Source organism: Haliaeetus leucocephalus, unplaced genomic scaffold (assembly GCF_000737465.1).
Source record: "Haliaeetus leucocephalus isolate CR32 unplaced genomic scaffold, Haliaeetus_leucocephalus-4.0 Scaffold668, whole genome shotgun sequence".
In the NCBI taxonomy this organism is placed as follows: Eukaryota; Metazoa; Chordata; class Aves; order Accipitriformes; family Accipitridae; genus Haliaeetus; species Haliaeetus leucocephalus.
In genome coordinates, this window is record NW_010973104.1 from 1544921 (window position 1) to 1565477 (window position 20557).

General features: G+C 43.0%; 1 protein-coding gene across 1 annotated transcript in view; it reads right to left on the reverse strand.

The window, feature by feature from the left end:
- SPG7 (spastic paraplegia 7 (pure and complicated autosomal recessive)) overlaps window positions 1-20557 on the reverse strand; it is a 41772-nt gene that overhangs the window by 12266 nt on the left and 8949 nt on the right. The window contains exons 4-11 of the mRNA XM_010579563.1: window positions 19195-19297; window positions 17779-17868; window positions 12763-13013; window positions 11630-11769; window positions 8803-8905; window positions 7168-7293; window positions 6681-6843; window positions 5723-5896 (exon numbers count right to left, since the gene is read on the reverse strand). Coding sequence (XP_010577865.1) covers window positions 5723-5896; window positions 6681-6843; window positions 7168-7293; window positions 8803-8905; window positions 11630-11769; window positions 12763-13013; window positions 17779-17868; window positions 19195-19297 — 1150 coding nt within the window. The remainder of the gene's footprint in view (window positions 1-5722; window positions 5897-6680; window positions 6844-7167; window positions 7294-8802; window positions 8906-11629; window positions 11770-12762; window positions 13014-17778; window positions 17869-19194; window positions 19298-20557) is intronic.

Sequence of the window (20557 nt, forward strand, 5' to 3'; positions counted from 1 at the left end):
CCCTTCCTTTTGCCATATTTGGAAATTGTTCCAACTAGAAACCAGAACAGAATCTCTCTATTCTGATTAATTAGGAGATGCCTCTCACCCCCAGGCTTAAGCTAATTCCTGCTCCTTTAGCTCCAAAGGTACAAACAAAGTTTGCTAGCTGAATCAGTCTTTCCTTCCCAAATATTCCTGTGGAAAGCCCTTTCAATTTTCCTTTACTTTTAGCCTTCAGTCAGACAGGCCACCAGGATCACCAGGGAAGGGTCAGGCTTTCTTCTGACCAGCTCAGGTTAATGCAGAAAGACAGGACATAGCCTTGCCACCCAGCAAGGGGCATGTTACAGCATGATTCGATCTTTGTCTTCTCACTCATCTTTTATCACTCAGAAGGCACCCAGGCATACTGCAGACCAGTGCAAAGACCAGCCCTGCAGAACTTACACCACAGACATGCAGGCAGACACAAAACGCAACCAAACAGCTTTGCAGTGATGATTAGCGTACAGTAGCTCAAGCCACAGTCAGAGAAGGTTTTGTCTCCAGGTCTTAAAGATGAAAGGAGCATCAGGATTTACAGGCTGCGCGAGAGCAGCCTGCAGTATGGAGGCAAAGGCAGACAGGTCTTCCTGGGGAAGCCAGAGCACTAGCAGCTGGAGGAGGACAGAAAGGGGCAGGCGGTTGTGCTGCTTGGGTGGGGAGCCAGAGATCATGTTGAATCACTGAACCACACTGCTTATTTATTACATTCCACCAGGTGCCCACAGGCCCCTGGGTATGAGTCACCTGCTTACAGCAGATTCAACAGCCCTGGCATACAGCAGCCTTCCCAGGGAAAGGACGCCTTAGTCCCATGTGCTTCCTTCGCTGCCAAGTCACACGCTGCAGAGAGGCAGCTTTATGCACGTAAGCTGGGTGAGTTTCAGCTCTCTCCAGCTCCACCAGAAGAGCTGCCAAATGTGTCAGCGTACAAGAGCTCAGCAGAGAGATTAAGGTTACAGGTAAGTCAGAGGACTGGCTCTGTCAGCTTGCGCTATAGCAAACCTCAGTTCTTCCTCCCCGCAGGATGCTGTCTAAATAAGCTCCTGGAAAGGATGAAGCCGGCCATTCTTCAGGCATGTATTACACTGCACTTTGGAGTGTGATAAATAAGCAGAGACTGGCAGGCATTTGGGGGATAGCGAGCTTCGTTCACACGGCAGGATTAGATGGTACAGTACATTATCTGCTTTGCAGCTGGGAAGACTCTCTTAAAATAGGTCTGACTATTAGAACAAATATAAAAAACCAGAACCACTGAGAGCATCCTCCTCACATCAGCTTCTGCCCCACTTGCTCTCAAGCCTGTACCCTAGCGGTGCAAAACACTGCTCCAAGAAATCTACCACTGTAGCTGCCGATTCATATTACTATTCCTAATGCAACATCCCCTGGCATGTCACAGGCTTGGACTTCCACAGGCAAAGACCAGTCACAGGAACAGCCTACAAAAACACCACCTCAATCATAACAACAGATGAAAATGGCTCTGAAAATTTAGCCTAAAGAGAGCCTTCATATGTACAATGTTTACAAAGGAAGCCACTTCAAAAAGGAAAGGAGAAAAGGGTCCACTTGAACTGGCAAGTGCTCTGCTCCCCACTGACACAGCACACTACTTTGATGGGCATCTCATCTGCATTATTACACTGTGTAATTCTCTGGCCATTTGTTCAAAAGCCTTTTGGACATCATCTGTGAACAGTATCACTGAAACAGGGCCACCTCATGAGGGAAGCCTCGGGGTCAGAAATGTGCATACAGCACAGATCGGGGAGAGGTCTTCTCTGAGGACTTCAGGTGAAGAGCTGCTACCAAGAGGTTGTGGATGCCCCATCCCTGGCAGTGTTCAAGGCCACATTGGATGGGGCTTTGAGCAACCTAGTCTAATGGAAGGTGTCCCTGCCCATGGCAGGGGGGTTGGAACTAGGTGATCTTTAATGTCTCTTCCAACCCAAACCATTCTATGATTCTATGAAAAGATGTCCTGCATTTTCATTCACAGAACACGGATCAGCCCAGGACTGTCAAGCTCCTCTCAAATGCATTCAGAACAGAGAAGATATGTGGGTCACATTCCTCTTCCGCTTGTTTGCAGTTTGTGAGGGAAGATTCACTATTCAAACCAGGCACCTGTTTTGACAAAGACTGGAGTACATGTGTCACTCTGGTTTTAAAAACAGCTTTTGTACATACAGGCTCCTTCCAGTCCCTCCCCTTCTCCCACCAGACTCCTGGTGCTTCCAGAACACGAAGCAAGCTGTCAGAGTGAAGGAAACCAAGGTCGCTTGTACGAAGAGCACTACAATTACTCTAAAATCTGCGTACCAGAATTACTGAGTATCAAACTGCACATTCATCCCATACAGCTTAGCATAATGGCTTTTTTCTTGGTGTCCTCATCCTTCCTCCAGCCTGCAGAGCAGGTTCCATATAGCTCTGACCCTCCTTTTCTTCCTCTACCTTACCTCTGAGTAATCTCATTTGAACACACAAATTCAACAATCCCTGCTGATGACTCACAGATCTACTTTTGTGCACGATTTTTTTTTTCAAATTAATAGCTAACTCGGTTCAGTGGTGTTGCCTTGCAGAACTTCAACCATCAATTTAAGCTAAAGACAGCTAAAACAGCTCTCAACCTTCCATTTCAAGGCTTCCTCATTACAAACACACACCACTCCTCCGCTTGTGCTTGGGTAGAACTGTTAACCTCCTAGAAAACCTTATTCACTATCATCCTGAAAACTATTTTGCCATGATGCACATAGCACTTCAGTGTTCATTTAGGCAACATGCTCAGTTAGATAACATTTCAGTAACATGTGCCAAGATCGCTGCTGATGAGTACAAGCCAATAGAAAGTCCACGTTTCTTGTACTAGCCTGACAGTCCTTGCCAGCTGTCTCCCATTTGACACTGTAAACTCCTTGGGCTATTTTTTTAGTGTGTTTGATAAAGCACTTAGCAAAACGAGGGGAGGGACTTAGTACATGATCTGTACAAGATGAGACAATATAAATTTAAAAATAAACTAGGCAGCACACAGCAAACAAAGGACTATTAAAGTACATACTGATAATATTTACCTTCTAAACTCACTTTCCAATAGAGTTGTACCCTAATTTCTGAATTGAGACTCACCAAGAAAACACCCTAGAAACCATGCCTAATTTCTACAAATTAGAGGAAATCAGACATTTTCATTTTTAGTATAGACACGTGGATTGTACTGACTACATATTCCTGAACAGACAGATGGGCCTCCATTTAATTCAGTGTTAACCTGTTGCCAGGTCACCCTACAACTTTCAAGAGGAAAAAACCCTCATCCAAGCCAGGATTGCTGCTCTGTATGTTACTACTGGCCTTGTCTGTGAAGACCATCTACTATACAGATACAGCTATAAACAGTTATATTCACTCCAAGTATATTTACGTGCTTGGCCAAGTTGCCTAAGATAGTGCACATGCGAGGTCCCAGGGAACTGTATACATATATTTAAGGTGATTTCTGGTATCTACATAGCATTGTGTGTTTCAAGCATGTTCCTCTGACAACCAGATTTCTGTCTGGTTGTTTAGGACCTATTTAGAGCTCATTCCTCTCCTTGAAAAAACTCCACAGCACCTGTGCTGAAGCAGAGAGAGGCCTAGAGGGTCTCTGTACAGCAGGACCACTCTACCCTGTCTGTAACATGCTGTGCTCCTGCTTACAATTTCTCCTCGTTCTGCAACAAGGGCAGAGATCCAGAATTATAGATCATCTTGTGTGCAGTACAGAGGAACATCTACCCTCTGCTGAAGGCTTTTTTACAAGTCCCAGCTTCTCTCCTTGAAAAGGGAGGGTTGACTCCAGAGCAATCTCCAGAAGACAGCCTTGCTGCTCAACTGTAGGATGTGCTCTACTTCAGCAGGGCTGCAGCCCCATTTCACTGCAAACATTCAGTAAAAAAGTAAGCAGTTTTAATCCCTTTAACAAGGTCTGGAGAAAGGGGGCTGCTTTTAGTGCAAGGCAGCTTTTAATTTTTCAAATGAAGAGTGTGATGAGACAACAAGTGTCGTGGTTACAGTCAAGGGAAAAGGCGGCTCTGTCCCGCAAAACAGCAGACTGATACAAACACTCTCTGATGGGCAGGTAGTTAGTTATTCCTTACGCTGCTCTGCAACAATAAGATTTAACAACAGAAACTTTTCAAGTTGGGTCAGTTGCTGCAGGCTCTGACAGAGTTATGACTAAGAATAGCCAAAGGATCATTCTTTTTGGCACTTGTGCGAAAGTGTCTGAGAAAAGGGCTGATTCCAGATACAGTACAGCCAGAAACCATCCAGAACTGTGGCATCAAACCAGGTCTTGTTTGCAAAGCTTATCTCTCTCAGTTTAGACAGAGATCCTGTAGTCAGGCAGACAACATGAGAATAAGTCAAAGGATGGGAGAATAGATATATTATGTTGCTTATGTCCTTCTGGGACAACTAAACTTTAAACCTTAACAGGCTTTAAACCACTACCCGTCTTAGACAGAATACAGCAAGTATCCAACAACATTTAAGGGCCAGCTGGACCTAAATGTTACCCTCTACAGACAGCAGTGCCCTTGCTGCCAATTCATTTTCTTTTGGTTCCCCAGTACTGTAAATAATTCTTCTCCAATTGCCAGTGGGAAAATATACTCCCAAATTGAAGCCATTTACTACAGTAAGAGTCTTTGGGGTTGCTGCCCTCTGCCAGCCACGATCTCTAATGCACATTTTCTGTTGATTTTATTAGCAGGTGGATGCTCACGTGGCTGTTGGTGCAAATTCACTCTGGATGTGACACTACACTTTCTCCCGACTCAGGGTCTTCAGTAGAGTCACAAAACCAACTGGCTCCAGGGTTTTAAAATTTACTAGATTTGGCCCCAAACCCTTAAAAACCTATATAAATGTCTAGATTTCAAGAGGGTTATCTCCACAACTTAGTCACAGCACATACTCAAGAGATCTGTCCTGAGCCCAATTACTTCCTTAGGCATCATCAACTGTGGAGTAGTCCTGCCTTACTAAGGGACAGATGAAGAGTGATATCCTACAGTGCCTTTAGAAACAGGGACTAATGATGGGGTACATGGGTTCAGTCTGGTGCTTGAGGAGATTCCTAAGGGTTCTTCAGGAAAGCCTGGTTCAGCATGAAGCAAGTACTGGGCACACAGCTTCCACAAACCCTGTGCTGAACAGAGCAGCTGCTGCTGCTTTTCCTCTGTACTCAGTGCAGCAGCTGGGAAAGGGGAGAAAGAACAGAGAAGGGACCCGCTTCAACTGAGTGATACAATAAGCTCTGAAACCACAGCAAGGCCAGCCAAGGCCACACTGGTGGCCACATAGGAAAAAAACATCCTGACTTTCAGGGCCGCAGCCCCTTCACTAAGCAGCAGTGCAAAACAGTTATCACTTGTCATACAGACAGTCTTTTTGCAAGGACATGACGAAGCTGTAGTTCTGGGCTTAGTCCTGAACAGGCTGTGAAGTGCAAGCTAGCCTTGTCCCAGGGAAGAGGGGAATGACATTTGTTTCAATGCAATGGTAATTACTTCAGCAAGAAGAGAACGCTAAAGAGGCATGGCAAGTTCAAGCAGGAAAGAGATGTACAGGCCAACAGCTTGGATCTCTAAGGTGATAAGGGCCCAACCGCTGAGAGGCAGAGAGAAGTACTGACCATCCATTTCCACCAGCAGCTGGTTTAAGGTCTGCTCCTCCTCAGCATTGGCAAAACCAGATATATTGGTCGAGCGCTTCTTGCCCACAGCATCAATTTCATCGATGTACACAATGCAAGGTGCGCGAGCCTGGGCTTCTCTGAACAGGCTCCGAACTCGGGCAGCTCCAAGACCTACAGGGGAAGGGAAAAAGAAATAAGCCTCATCGCTAAAACTGTTAGTACAGCAGAGAACAGGATTACTGGCCCCCAATGGGACACCCGACACCAGGCAAACCCTCAGTATATGACAGTCCCTCTGTCAACACTGCTGGCACGAAGAAATAGCCACAGAACTCACATGCTTAAGTCTTTGGTACCGCTCCTCTTGGAGCGTGCTGGCTTTTAACTAAGCTCCCAAAACTGCAGGAATTCCTACAGCTACTAAGAGCAGCTCTGCTCCCAGCTCCTAACATGAACTCCTGTTCCTTCCACAGGTCAGAAGCTGAAATATTCAGCGTGTTCCTGCACACTGATCCTTGTCAGGTCTTACGGGATCTAGGAGGAAGGAAGAAAAGGAGGAAGATGGAAATCCCAAGGCACAAAGAGGCCATACTTTCTCCATCAGCAGGGAGCAGCAGAAAATCCATCAACATTCTCATATAAGAAAGGAAGCCTCAGTCAGTGGCTTTAATAATAGGTACAGGGAAGTCGGAGATAATGCTTTCAGGTGAAGAACCATGGCTGCACACTGTCAGAAAGAAACAACTAGCAATTCAGAGGGCATACATTTTAGGTCCTACATAATTAAGTACTCTCTACCACTGAAAACCTTTTATTTTTTTGTTAGAAATATTCAACTCATCCTCCCCACGCAAAGACCGGCTAAAACTCTGTCCTTTGCAAGAGGCCCAGCCAGCACCCTCCAACTCCACAACAGACCTAGTCACCTCCTCACCTTTCCTCCCGAAAAGCTTACCTCCTATCACCTCCACAAACTCAGAGCCTGCCATGGCCAAAAAAGGCACTTGTGCTTCCGTAGCCACAGCCTTTGCCAGCAATGTCTTGCCACAGCCTGGTGGTCCCAGTAACAAGGCACCCTTGGGCACTTTAGCCCCAAGCTGAAGGTAGCGATCAGGACTCTGCAAGAACAACACAACTCTGTCAGATCCACAGCTCACATGAAGCATCTGCACAAGAATACGGCCTCCCAGAATTTCCTGATCCTGTTTTCAGCCTGAGCAACTCTGAGCTGCTAATGGGAGCAGCAACATCTGCATTCCTGTTACAGAACTGGAAATACAGAGATTGAGTCATACTGATAACAGCATAAAAAACTTCAGATTATTTAAAGAGGCTGCTCAGTACCATGAAGGATGATGAGAAGAATATACCCTCCTCCCCAGGTCAGTGATCTATCCCTGAAGACGGGTAGCAAGCACTTATTTTGTTCCACTTTTATATACCTTTAAATAGTCCACAAATTCTTTGACTTCCATTTTCGCTTCATGCATTCCCGCTACATCCTTGAAGCCAATCCCTTTTCCAGATTTCCCATCCACAATGGTGAAACGAGCCATTTTCAACTGGTTCTGTAGAAGGTAGATCAAGTACTGAATACATGCTCTGACTTTGGACAAGGCAACAGTCTGGAAAGGCTGTTTGCTATACTTTGGGAGACAGCACAGCAGGTATAAGCTACCCCTAACAAAACACTAAAATGCCTACCAATGCATTGGTGTTTTACTAACTTTTGCTTTGGAAACACTTTACAGCCAGATTGCTGACTCAAACTTCATTTATCCACATGCTGTGGGAAAGAGACAGAATAAACCTGCAGTAATAGTCCCAACACAATCCAGCTCAAACTCCATGTAGATCAGGCAGGGATACTTATTAAAAACATGCAGAATGCCCAAAACCTTATTTGGGATCTTCTCGCTGATTTCTAAATGCTCTGATCCTTAATACACGTGGGATAGATACAGTTTTGAGGAGTATGTATTGATGGTAAATAATTGTCAGTGGTAAATAATTACCAATACCATCTTGTAAGTGCATATAAACAGACACTTTGCACCATTGTCCGATGCTGCCACTAGTTTCTACTGCAACACAGCCCAGGATAGAACTATAGGTTCTCAAATTCAACAGACACCACATTTCAGTCTCCTGGTATGTGTTAAGCCACAGTGACAGTCAAAACAAGAATTTAGTTAAACGCCCTACTTGTAACTGCTCATTATGTTCTACTGAATACAGCTACTCGGGAATTTTTTTTTTCTTTGAGAAGAAAGTTTATAGCTTCTCAGGCCTCAGAAACACCAGCTTATCCAAATGAAGAGTTAAACATGCAGGGCCTAGCTGTCCCCACTTATGCAAGGACAGAACCTAGTCCTCAAGGCTCTCAACACTTCTTTAAAATATTCTTCTCCTCTGCGCAGCTGCACTCCTTTGTGTGAAGAGAATCCCAAAGCCAGAAGAGAAATGCAGAGGAGACCAAGTGGGAAATCTAACAAGGGACTGAACACACCATATTTGAATCCCCAAAACCCTGTGGTCAATGGCAGCGCACCCTGGGCCGATTTCTGCAGAGGTTCATCAGCTGATCAAGGCAAGCGTGGAAGAGATTTGACTAATGTTGCAAGTGAGGCATGTGGCATGAGTGGAACAGGCCAGCACATAATGAAATCCAGAATCTGAACATATTTTGTAAATTGAGAACTCATTTTGCAGAAAGCAGCAATTCCTCTTCTGGCTGTATGGGAGGCATATTGGCAGGACCCAGTGAAAAACACCATCTGCAGCTGCAACTCATTAACAAGCTTTGAAAATAGCAGAGCAAACTGGACTGCAAATTCACTGAGCTCAGCCCTTCCTACCATTGGGGAAAGAAAGGGCCTCAGCTAAGGCTGGTTACTGTACAATCTAGTCAGATGATCAGGACAGGAAAAGATGCAAGATGTGTCAAGACTGGAGAGTCCTTGGCACCAGTTAATTCTCATTCTGCATTGACTTTGCTGGGGAAAGAGGAGATTAGGCCAGCAGAAGACAAGACTACTCACAGGCTGCAAAACAACATCAAGATCCAGGATACTTACAAAGGCATTGAATCCTCCTACCCGGCTTGCAACCCTAATAAGGCGGAAGATGCTCCACAACATGGACACAGCCACAAGTGTCACTATCAGGGAAATGACATCACTAAAAGGACAAAAGCAAGACGGGTACAAATTGAAGTGTTCAGCCACAACTTGGTAAATCTTACTCAACATAGCTATTTTCAGTATTTTAAAGGTCCTGACATATAGGCTGCAAGTGCAGCAATGAGCAGACATGACTAAGAAACCAGAACCTTCACAGGTTTTTATTTATATATATATATAAAAAAATATATATATATAAAAAAATATATATAAAAATAAAAACCCCAAACCCCCAACAATTACATAACCTAAAAAGTTAAACAGAGGACACTGGCAAATACTGCTCACAGCTGTGGAAGAAATTCGACCTCACCATCCCCTTCAGAGGCATTTCTACTTACAAAACAAACAGGACCTTCAGGCAGTCAAATCACTCCCAGAGCAAAATCCAGTGGGGTGTGCAGTCCATTCAAAGGGAGCTCACTGCAGAAGACCTGCATCCGGCAACACTAGGAAGATTCTAACTTCCTTAATCCTGGCAGAAATCCCAGTGGGCATCTCCTATTAAGAGGCTGCTCTACCTAGTCTGGTTAGCCCTCCCTGGTCAAGTCACTCAGAAGTCCTTTATATCAGAAGGAAGTGCTATGGCAACCAATATAATCAATTTTCTGGATTCTTTGCAATACCAATTGCATTAGGAGGGAGATGAGGAGCAGAGATCACACTGCAGGTCTAATATAGTTACAAGACAAACACGCTGAGGACAAATATCCTGTGAGCTCTAAACAAAGGACGCTTTCAATAGGAGGAGAAATGATCGTATGTCAGATGACAGGTTGAGATTTGTGGGACCCTGTTCTGCTTCACATGTCTGTGAAATCATCTGGTCTCGCCACACTTCTGTGTCTTATCTTTAAACTAGGAATGCGTGTTCAATCTCTCACAGAGGCATGATTTACCAAAGCAAGGGGACCAGCATGTGCTATATACCCAGCTGCATTTGTTTCTTCTCAGTGAGAGATCCTAGGCAACACTAGAAACTGAAAGTCACCTTCAGTTTGTTAACTACGCAAACAGGATTAATTCCGAAACACATGAAGTGCCCACATCTCAGAGTAAACTGAATCCAAGCTTCAAGTGCTCTGCACCTCACAGGTTCAAACTCCAGACTGAGACTCTGAATTCTCCAGACATTCATCAAGTCTCCTGAGAGACTTCAGACTCTGTAATATCTCTTAAAAAAAATAATCTCTTTTCAGGGGCAGGAGAAGCAGCTTGTGTTGGTGGCTGACTAACTGTTCAGTCTACTCTTCCTCTTAAACACAAGTTTGAAAAAATTGGCAAGTTTTGAATTTCAACTAAAGGTCTCATACTGCATGATCAATTAAAAAAGTTTACCTTCATATAAACCGTGTATTAAAAATGTGCAAATGTTGTTCAGAGGACAAGCAACTACACAAAATCCAGTCCAGGTATCCATTCATATATGAACATGACATTTGTTTCACATTTTGGTTAGGTGCCTGGGAAGAAGAATTACACACACTGGCCATCCCTACCTCCAGGGGGAAAGCCACTGTGCTCCAAACCCCCTGAGCTACTAAAAGCAAATGATGCGCTCTGCATGGCGTACAAGTAGGTGACCAGGCCATCTTGGCAGATAACCATAGCAGCATGATGCTATCTGTTGTCAGGAATCAGGATTTCTTTACTTAGCACACCGGACTTCCACACTACAACTCTCTGTTAGTACTTCAGAATAAGCAATTAGTCGAGAGCTCTCCAAACGCTGGGAGTCTCTCCCCACACTTATGGAAAGCATCTTTCTACAGCAATGTAACAGCCATCAGTTATGGAGCTGGACTTGTTCAATAGCCCAGTGAGCCAGCTTCACAGGTCTGTTTTGTACTCTGGACCCCATAAATCCTGTTTTGGAAAAACAAGCTACTGGTCTTAACAGAAGGGCAAATAAGCCACCTCAGCAGCAAATGACCACAAAACACTAGTGCATCATATGAAAGCACAGAATAAAGCCTAGCCAACACTCTATAGTCTTTTGACAGATCTTCCCCCTTCTCATTCATTATTACTTATTTCAGAATTAAAAGCTTTGAGCATTTTTTTTTTTTAACCAAAGGATCTTGGTTTCGGGTAACAGAAGAGGGCTGTAAGTTTAACAGAAGTACTCCTCTCATTGAGATTTTGTACACCAGCATCAAAGCTGCTCCGCTCAGTATGTGGCTCACAGCTGGAGTGAGCACCAGCGCAGGCCGTCCTCTGATCTACAGCTGCTGGAGATGCAGGCCAAAACTAGGTGTTTATTTTTACAGACTGAACCACCACCACAGGCCTTCCTTGAAGCATTTTAACGAGGGAGGGCTTACTGCACCACCAGCATTCTCCACAGACCAGGGTGTAACATCACTTGTTGAGTTAGGATTTCTGTCACACTCTGCACTTGAGTAATTGACTGTAAGGACAAAAAATGCTCAGCTATGCAAGAACACAGACTTTTCTCAGACTTGCTGACACTGACCGAAAACATTTTGGTCTGCTGCATGCTGCAGTTCCAGAGACCTTCTTGGGACCCTCGCTTTTGAAAACATTGAGGTACATCTACATCATTCCGATTTCTGTAAGATAGGGTAAGTGCTCCAAAACTGAGACCACTTTTTTGTTCTATATTTATATAATAACATCTAGTTGAAAGTGACTTTCCTCTCCAAGTGAGGGATGTTGCCACTAATATAAGATCAACAGTAAACACAAATTTATATCATACTTTCCATAGAAGCCAGGATGCTTGTAGGAAACAGGGATTCTCTCTCTCTCATCAATATTCAGCTCATCCTCCACAGCTCTCAGCTTCTCTTCAAATTTGTCAATGTTTGCCACCCGCATTGTGTATAACAGGGTAACGTTCTGGGGACATGCAATCAAAAGCAGCATGTAAGTATTGTAGTGTAAGGATACAGCAATGAGCAGAAGTGCACAACATGGACAGGTCAGATAAAAGTTAGCCTTATGTTACACCCTTTGATACTGCATCAATGAACTCATGAGCAGGTAACTGACACTAGGGCTCCAAACGAACTTAGGAACACCTCTAGTCTTTTCAGCACCTTATGAAAGCATAAAAGTCAAGAATTAAGTCTCAGCTCTCTAGAAACAAGGAGGTGCAACAACTCTGTAGGCAAGCTGAGCCTATAACTTATGAACCCAGTTATACTGACACCTTAGGCTCAGAGAAAATTTTGTTCTATATATGGAAAACTACATCACTGGGAAGAAGGTGTCTTGTGCTCCACTTGGACTTCTTGGACCTTGTTTCTATATCTTTGTCAGAAATTAATTTAATCCAGCAGTTTGCAAATGTATTGTAAGTCACCAAACAAAATGGGATGTATCCAAGAACAGTATTTTAATCTCTCAAGCCAGTTTGTAATGATTCTTAGTGGCAGCTCCTTGAAGTAAGCATGTGATCAAACTTTGCTTTGTTTCCATTTTGGAAGATTTAGGAAGGAAGTCTGATGGAGTTTGACAAAACACTTAAAACTAAAATTCAAACAGGAGAAAAATTTTGAAACAAGATCTAGTAATAAGAGTTTACAATCTTCTAGACACCTCACATATCAGACTGAGCCAGTAGAAAAAACTATTGAATATTCCCAGCTTTTTAGATATACGTTAAGACTTTCTTCCAGGCCATTATTAATTATTTTTACAACTAAAAATTTTAGTTTCCAGGTTGATATGAGTAACAAAGTCGCCTGAATTTCAAATACAAGAAAGGGAAAAGTTAACAAAGAGCAAGTTTACCAGCTAGAGTTTTACCAAACATATATATTCAGTAATTCAATTCTTTTCAACAGTATAATCTAAGGTCATTCATTCCAATTTTAGAAAGTCACTCACAACTTGTCCATGAGGAGTTCCTCCTGGGTGCAGATAAATTTCCACAATATCACTCTCTGGCACCACTTCGATTCTCTGGACCTCCCCCTTTGCCAGCATCTCATTCACAAAGTAATTCCAGGAAATGTTGGTCCCTTCTCTGTTCTCGCTGACCGTGAATCGAAACATCAGCACTATGAAAGTTATGATAAGGAGTGCCCGTAAGCGTTCAAGATGCATCTGATTTTCCCTTTTCCTGCGTTTCTCATCCTCTTTAGAAAAAAAGATATCAGAGAAAAAAAAAAAAAGATACAAGCATGTTATTGTGGAGCTTTCTGACCCAAAGAAGGGCCGATTAAATGACAGATTAACACAACAGTACCTTTTGGGCATTTTTTTGTTGCATGTTTGGTTTCTCCTAAAGGACTAGACTCAGAAGCAGCACCTAACATGCATTGCACGGGCAGTTTTCTGGCTTGGCTCACAAAGGAGGTTGTGTGACTTACCTAAGGTTATGCGAGTGAGTCAGTTTTTTGGATTGCATTACTTTCCCAGACCTTTCTGGCTTCTAGACTGTCAGACCACAGGGCCCCAGCTGTACACATGAAATAGCACCAGGTCAAAAGCCTGGTTATGAAAGAGCAAGCATTCAGATGTAAACCTAACAGTTGCATGGAAGGAGGCAAATTTTGCATCCTGCTAGCAAAAAATCTGCTTGCATCACATTGCTGTGGCTATATTCAGCTGTTCCCCAATATCCCAAAAGCCATGCAGTGAGGCACTGTGTACACAGAGAAGATGCTGGAGGGTCACCTCTTTCACTTTAATTGTTGCTTCAGCAAGAGGAAGAACTGAAGCATCAGTAAGCCAAAGCAAGCCCCTCGCTTCCAGAAGTTATTGATTGCGTACAAAGACAGACAGCAATCTCAGACATACTTTGAAGAGCTCTGATCAGCATTTCCTGTTTTAAGGCAGTCTAATCCTGGTCCGGGAGACTTCAGGTGGTCACAGTCCACTAGCCCCTTTACGATCCCACCAAATGTCATCCTATTCTAAAGTGACAGACTATCTCACTTGCCTGGCCTAATATGGATATAGGCCAAATAAAGCCACTGGACCCTTGTTGCTAAAAATCAGACTCATTAATGACTATAGCCCACTTCTTATGTAACATGCTTCTACACTGCCTCGGCCTCAGGCTGTTGCTAACATATCCATCGGAAAATATTAGGAGTCATAGTGTCATTGGTAAATCACATAGCACAGTATTATAAGAGGTAATTGCTTCCTGGTGAGCTCTTGATCTGCTGGCATGCTGTATCACAAGACCAACAACATTTCTACTACCTAAGAAAAATCTGCATTTGAAGTAAATCTGAAATAGCACAGGAGACACAATATGCAGCCTACCTATGCATATAAATAACTGCAAATCAATCTCATTGCTTAACAAAATTTTCTCCCATGCTATACAACTAACCTCACGTTTAAAAAGGCTTGCTAACTTGTCCACATTAAGGCTCTGTATAAAAGAGAAATTCCCATGCTAGATGTGCTTTCCCCCATCTTTACTGTACTAGCGACATACTGAAGTGATGACATGAGAAAAAAGAATGGTTTACTTCAAGTATTTGCCACCATACCTTTTTTTCAGACTCACAACATTTTTTGCACTGCATAGGCAAATTTAAAATTCTGTGGTCTGCAAAGGACTGCCACAGTACAGTTCAATGTCAACTGCTAGCCAGTGTTTGAGTTGTTAAGATGACAACAAATATCTCCTCCTCTTTCCAGCTTTATGTGGACGTTTTCAATATATAATTTAGCACTTATTCTTGATATACAATTTAACATCAACAGCAACATGGCATACATAAATACTATTCTACACCCAGAAATAAATTAATTCTGCGCCACTGGACTGCTAGTGCATCTGCCTGCTGCAGCCCAGATTCGATTTATTTGCAAATTCATAACAAATGTTCTGACACTAGCATTTATCACTAGCCACCAATTAGACCCTACACATACTGCAACAAAACCAAGGGACAAACATATGACCCAGTCAGATGCTAAAAAAAGTACTCTGTCCTTCAGATACACAGCATCATTTTTCACTCGTTTCCTAGCTCTGCTCCACATTTAACAGGAAAGGCTTGCTCCTAAATAGAAACAATGCAGCTTTTCAGATAAGGTCATAATTTCAAAAGACAGTGACAAGCTCAGACACTGCGACCAGCCCATCCACTTTGTTCTTCGATGCCATCTCCTCACTTCCGTGTTATCTGCTAAATCCAGCTTTATTAGAACAAAGCAATTCATCACTAAGCTGCAGGATGACATCCACTATAGTCTTATTAAAGAAAATTAAAATACAGTACGATAGAGGCCTTAGTCTGGGCAATATCCTGAAAAGCTGACCAAGTTGCAAATAAAAAGATTCTCTATAGAAAAGAAACTACTCTAGAAAAGTGAGTAACAACAGCAAGAAAGTCCATCTATCACTATGGAAATTCCTGAGAGATGTCAGAGTCAACTATTGCTAAAGCATTTTGAAATTTAATACAGAAAAGTGAGGATGCTTATAATATGTTCTAAAGCACACATAACTGAGGATACGATCACAAGATCACCACAGGGTAAAAGCTAGCCATTAGATACCTTGACACAAACAACTTCTCCAGTTTCTAGGAATTAGACTTGTCTAGGACCTTTAACCTACGGCTGAATAATTTCAGGAAAAAAGACCATTTCTAGAAAGCTAGAAGGCAACGCAAAGCTTTCCTCTACTCTGCATTCAATTAAGGACAAAAATCAATCTATTTCTAAGCTTATGTAAAGTGTGACTATCTTTACAGTACAACATTCATACTGCACCATAAACTACCCCACAATATTCAGTAAATGAGAACCAGTAACTGGATGTGACACTTGCAAGCAACAGCTGTGGGAATACTTCCAGCTTTTTAGTCTCAAAAAGCCTCCATGAAGCAATGATTTGCCATTAACCCCAAATCTGAACTCTCCGATTAAAATCTTGCAAGGGCTGCAGTGACAGTTTGAAGAGTTCTTTTTAATAATTACTGCAGAGACAAGTATTCCCCTGGAGACATGGGCTAGCATTCCACCTCCCAAAGTCAAGCTATCCATTAATCACAGGAGAAAAGAGTCCACTGAACATGGCATGTTACTGTTTACTAATTTTAACAGCTACAATACTTCAAGGCGCTATGCTCAGTCACCCTGTGTGGTCTTGCAAACACTAAGGGTCCCAACCTCTAAGCTCTGACTTCCTTAACGAGGACTCCACGATACCTGCACTCACATCCCATTGAAGACTTCAACCCAGTTAAATGGATCAAACAGGCAAAGCCACTGCTCTCACCTTAAAGAGACTGCAATGACACAAGTCAGGCTAAAAGTCAGCAGCAGCTGACTGCTTTAGCTTCAATAGTTTGTTAGTCCAAGAGGATTTGACCATTATGTTTAAGCACAACAAAGGAAAAGCCAAGCTATTACGTTATTTGATGATACCTAGGTAAAAGTTTATCAAATAATTTATAAAATTATATTACAAACTGTGTGACTTAAGCATGATGCTAAGTGCCTTCCGACTCACAGTACAAAGATCTGGAGCCCTTCATCTACAGGTTTATCCCCCAATCAAAGGTCCAGGAAACAAGCAGCACAGCGGACATCCATAAACACACTCAAGACACCACCAGCCTCTGCAAGCATCAACTAATGTCATAAAATGAAGAAAATGCTCAGGTCTGTTATGCCTCTGCAAGCATTACTGACAACACAGAAGAATGAGACCTTCACCTGGGCCCACTTCTGACACCTTTCTTAAACCGCCCCACCAGGCCAGTGGGTACAGGACATGCCATCAGCTGTGGGACTTCACAGCTAAAAATCTACACCACAGAGTCTGAAAACATGCCGTACCCACAGCCTAGAAAATCTCTGCACATACTTCAGTTCTTGGGAGGCATGTACTCACAAACAAGCAAAGAATTTTCTTTACAGAAGTGGAAGAGTCAAATTACACTTTTTAAATGGAATGCAGCTGTTGTCAATCTACAAATAGCAGAAAGTTGACAACAATACCAAGACTTGAAGGGACACCCACAAATCTGCTCCTATTTGAAAAATGTTTGATGAAAGCCTACTGGTAGAAGATAACAGTGGCTCCTACAAGGATCAGAGCACTGTCTGTCAGAAGTTACACAAGGTTTTTGTCTAGTGCACTAAAGTTACTCCCCTGCACCCCCACCCCACATTAGTGTCATTAAATTCCTCACCCTCTTAACCTTAAGGTACAGACAGGGCACTCCTCTACTTCTCAGCATAATCCAGCACACCACATAGATCCCTAGGTTCCAGAACACATTTAGCGAGATAAAACTAATTTTCAAAAAGTCCTGTATCACGGGATGCCTGGGGCTTAGGCAGTGTAAGAATACAAAAAAAACAGTATCTAGGAAGACTGATTTAAAAAAAAAATTCTGAGCAAGTGCCATTAGTTACACAGCTAAGAACTCTTTAAGCAATCTATTTTTAACTTTGAGCTCTGTGCATCACTAGAAGTAGAGACACATCTACAGGGAAGGTAAATGAAATATAAGAAAAAAACCAGAACTCAGCTTCAAGAAATTTAGTTAATACAAGTTTATAAAGTCAAAATGCTCTATAACAAAACCTCCAACCCAAAACTCAGTTAATACTACTGTTCCCCTTTGTAAAGCAGCCAAACTAAGACAAACATCAATGAAGTTATTTGCATAGGATGCAAAGCAGCACAGAAAGAGAATCAGTTTCATCATCTGTCTTAAATCTTAGTATTCCATCATCTAAGCCAAAATATACCCTTTCAAACTTGTTCTTTGCTATAGGCTTGTAGAGGTGGTAAGTTACAGGTACAGGTTTACAATACCCGGAGACAGAAGCATTAAGGTGGATCTTCCATGCTGTCTACCCTTACCCCTCACAGGCATACAGTTTGTTTCATTAAATATCTTTTTGGCACATACATACCCTCATCCTCCTGTGGAGATTTCTTTTTGAATCCTCCATTCTTCTGGTTATTCCCCTGAGAGCTTGAAGTAGTAAACCAGTAAGTGCTACCTGCAGGCAAGCAGAATGAGGTAGTTACTACCAGAAGACCTCAGGAGAGAGTGAGAGAGGTGTACTGAGGATGGCAGAAATATATGCGAGCTCCAAATGCAAGAAGAGCTAAGCTCCACATCCACCCAAGTGCACAGCTTGCTTCGTGTGCAAAGGAAACGGGACAGCCTCACCAGAGGGAGTAATGGGAAGGACGGACTCCTTCAGTTTCCTTATATAATATATATTTTTTGACAATCCAATCAAAATATGGCTTTGTTTAGAAATCACGTTAATGTGGCAAAGAAAATAATTTGGAGAAAATTCTTCAGTCTTGAAACATGCACACATTTCCTGAGGCATAAGGCCATAGTTAACACTGGCACAGTCAGTTGAGAACAGCCTCACACAAGGAATTGTAAATGCTTATGGAAAGAAATGCATGTGCTGGAGTTAAATGCAGGTTTCTCAGTAAATGCTGTTAGGGTACTCTAGTAAAAGCCAAGAAAGTAAGGCTACAAACAGTAAGACTCACAGCTGCTGCTACAAAACAATAAGCGAAGACTTCTTCACCAGGAAAATGCAAAAAGTTCAGAAGGAAAACTGCCTCAAGGACAGCAGCTTCCATTTCCCATGGTCTTTTGTGAAGGCTCCAGAAAGAAGAGTAAGCCCAGAAACTGCATTGCTTGTCCCCTGCTAGTTCTACTACAGGATTCACTGCCATTTGAAAGATTATGCATGTATTTTTATTTTAACTTAAAAAAACCCCAAACACCTCTCAAAGGTAAAGCAGTCCAAGCTCACCAGACCCACATGGGCCAGAATAGCCATGACCAGTTTTGTTCAAATCTCAAAGGCATCAGCAAACTCATCTTCCCAACTTGAAGAGGGTAGCAAGAACAATTGCCTTTGTTTTACGTTTCTGTGCTTTTGCTCTACGCATTCAGACAACATTTTCTAACATACACTTTTAACTTGTTCCAATGCAACGCTTTCAGCAAGGTCATACGATGTGACTTCTGACAAAGGTGAATGACATTTTTGTATTAGGCTTTGCTAATGAGGCAGAGAAAGATTCTCTACTCTGAAGTCTGCAGTTTTTAAATTAGCTTTTAGGGCTAATGACTCAAGCGCTTACTTAATCACGCTGAGCTCCTTGTGGAAAGGTGCCATTGTTCATGTCTGTCACCAAACAAAAGCCTAGAACCCCTGCAAAACACACGCAGCTCCCAAAGCCAAAAATAGAACAGCTTTATTTCCGTTTCAGGAATGTAGGAAAAGTCAATACTCTTACTAAATAAGACCTCTTCCCCTCCTCCACCTGTACACTGGCTCTTCAGGACTCACCTAAGAGATTCCAAAGCCTTACTGGATCTCGAATTATGTGTTGTTTCACCAGGACTCCACTGAGACTTTGATGTGGAGGTGAAAGTGTTTGTGACAGAAGGCTCTGAGGAAGAAGATAAAGAAAAAAAAGATAGCTATTGGAAGAGTATTGTGACTGCTTAACCTTCCTCTATGCTGTGAGACTAAGATTTCTAAACATGAAAAAAAATTGGGGTAAGTTGCAGGACCAGCAGCTGGGACACCTGAATATTATTCCTGGTTATGCTGTGGACTTGCCATGTGACTTTGTAGATGTTTATAACCCAGTTTAAAGAAAGCACGTGTATAAATAGAAACGTATACTCAAACATTTGAACATTTTATCTTTTTCCTCCTTGTACCTCTGTTCTTCATTCTAAAGATATGTTGGAAGTCAGTTCTTAAAATGTAAAGATACCCTCCCACAAAAGGAAATCTTAAGGATTACTACTTTGTAACCCTGCTGCACAGCAGTAAGGCCAACACAGCTATTTCCTCGTAATCCTGCAGCTGACATTCAGTTTAAAGGCAACTTCACCACATTTGAACTAACATTTACTAATACTCTCACTGAACACAAGTCTTGCCCCTTCTCCGATGTGCGATTCCCCGTCTCACCACCCCAGTACTGCACAGGCACAAACGTTTGTGCCGCAAACCAGACAGGGACACAGACTAGGCTGAAATCCCTCACCCTTCTTTCCGGGTTTGCTGGGCAGCAACACAAGTGCTTGTGCTGGCTGGAGAGGGTAACCTCTTGGGATCGATACTTTCTAGAACAGAACAGCTTAGACTAGTTTAAACTGACCACAGAAAAACCTGGCATGATTCACAAAGCAGTCCCACAATTGTTCTTCCTCCATAGCCTACTTGGACTGCCAGTGCTTCTTCACTGCACTGAAGAAACCACAGAACAGTCTTAAATCACACTGGAGACCTAGCTGAAACAAGAACCTTGCCTTCTGCATTAAGGGTTGTGTTGGGGAGCCCTGCAATATCAGCAGCACTGCAAAATGGGGAAAATCACATCTGTGGCGCACACCAATGCGGTGGGCGCCTCTGTCACAAGAGATACAAAGAGCCAGCGCGAATAAAGTTAGGGAACAACATTTTCTTGCTTATGACAGCCTAAGTGTTCTCCTTCGCCCAAGTTCCCGTTATATAGCACTGAAACGACGGACCTTTGGGATGCTTTAACCCGAGCGCTCTTCTGAGGAAAGGCCTCTCTCGAAGCAAGAGGCCATTAAAACACGAAGCCCTGAGGGCTGACCCAGCTCCCCTCCCTTCGCCTTCTCCGGTGCAGCCTGGGGGGCCGGGCGCCCCGCCGGGCCGGCCTCTCCCCGGG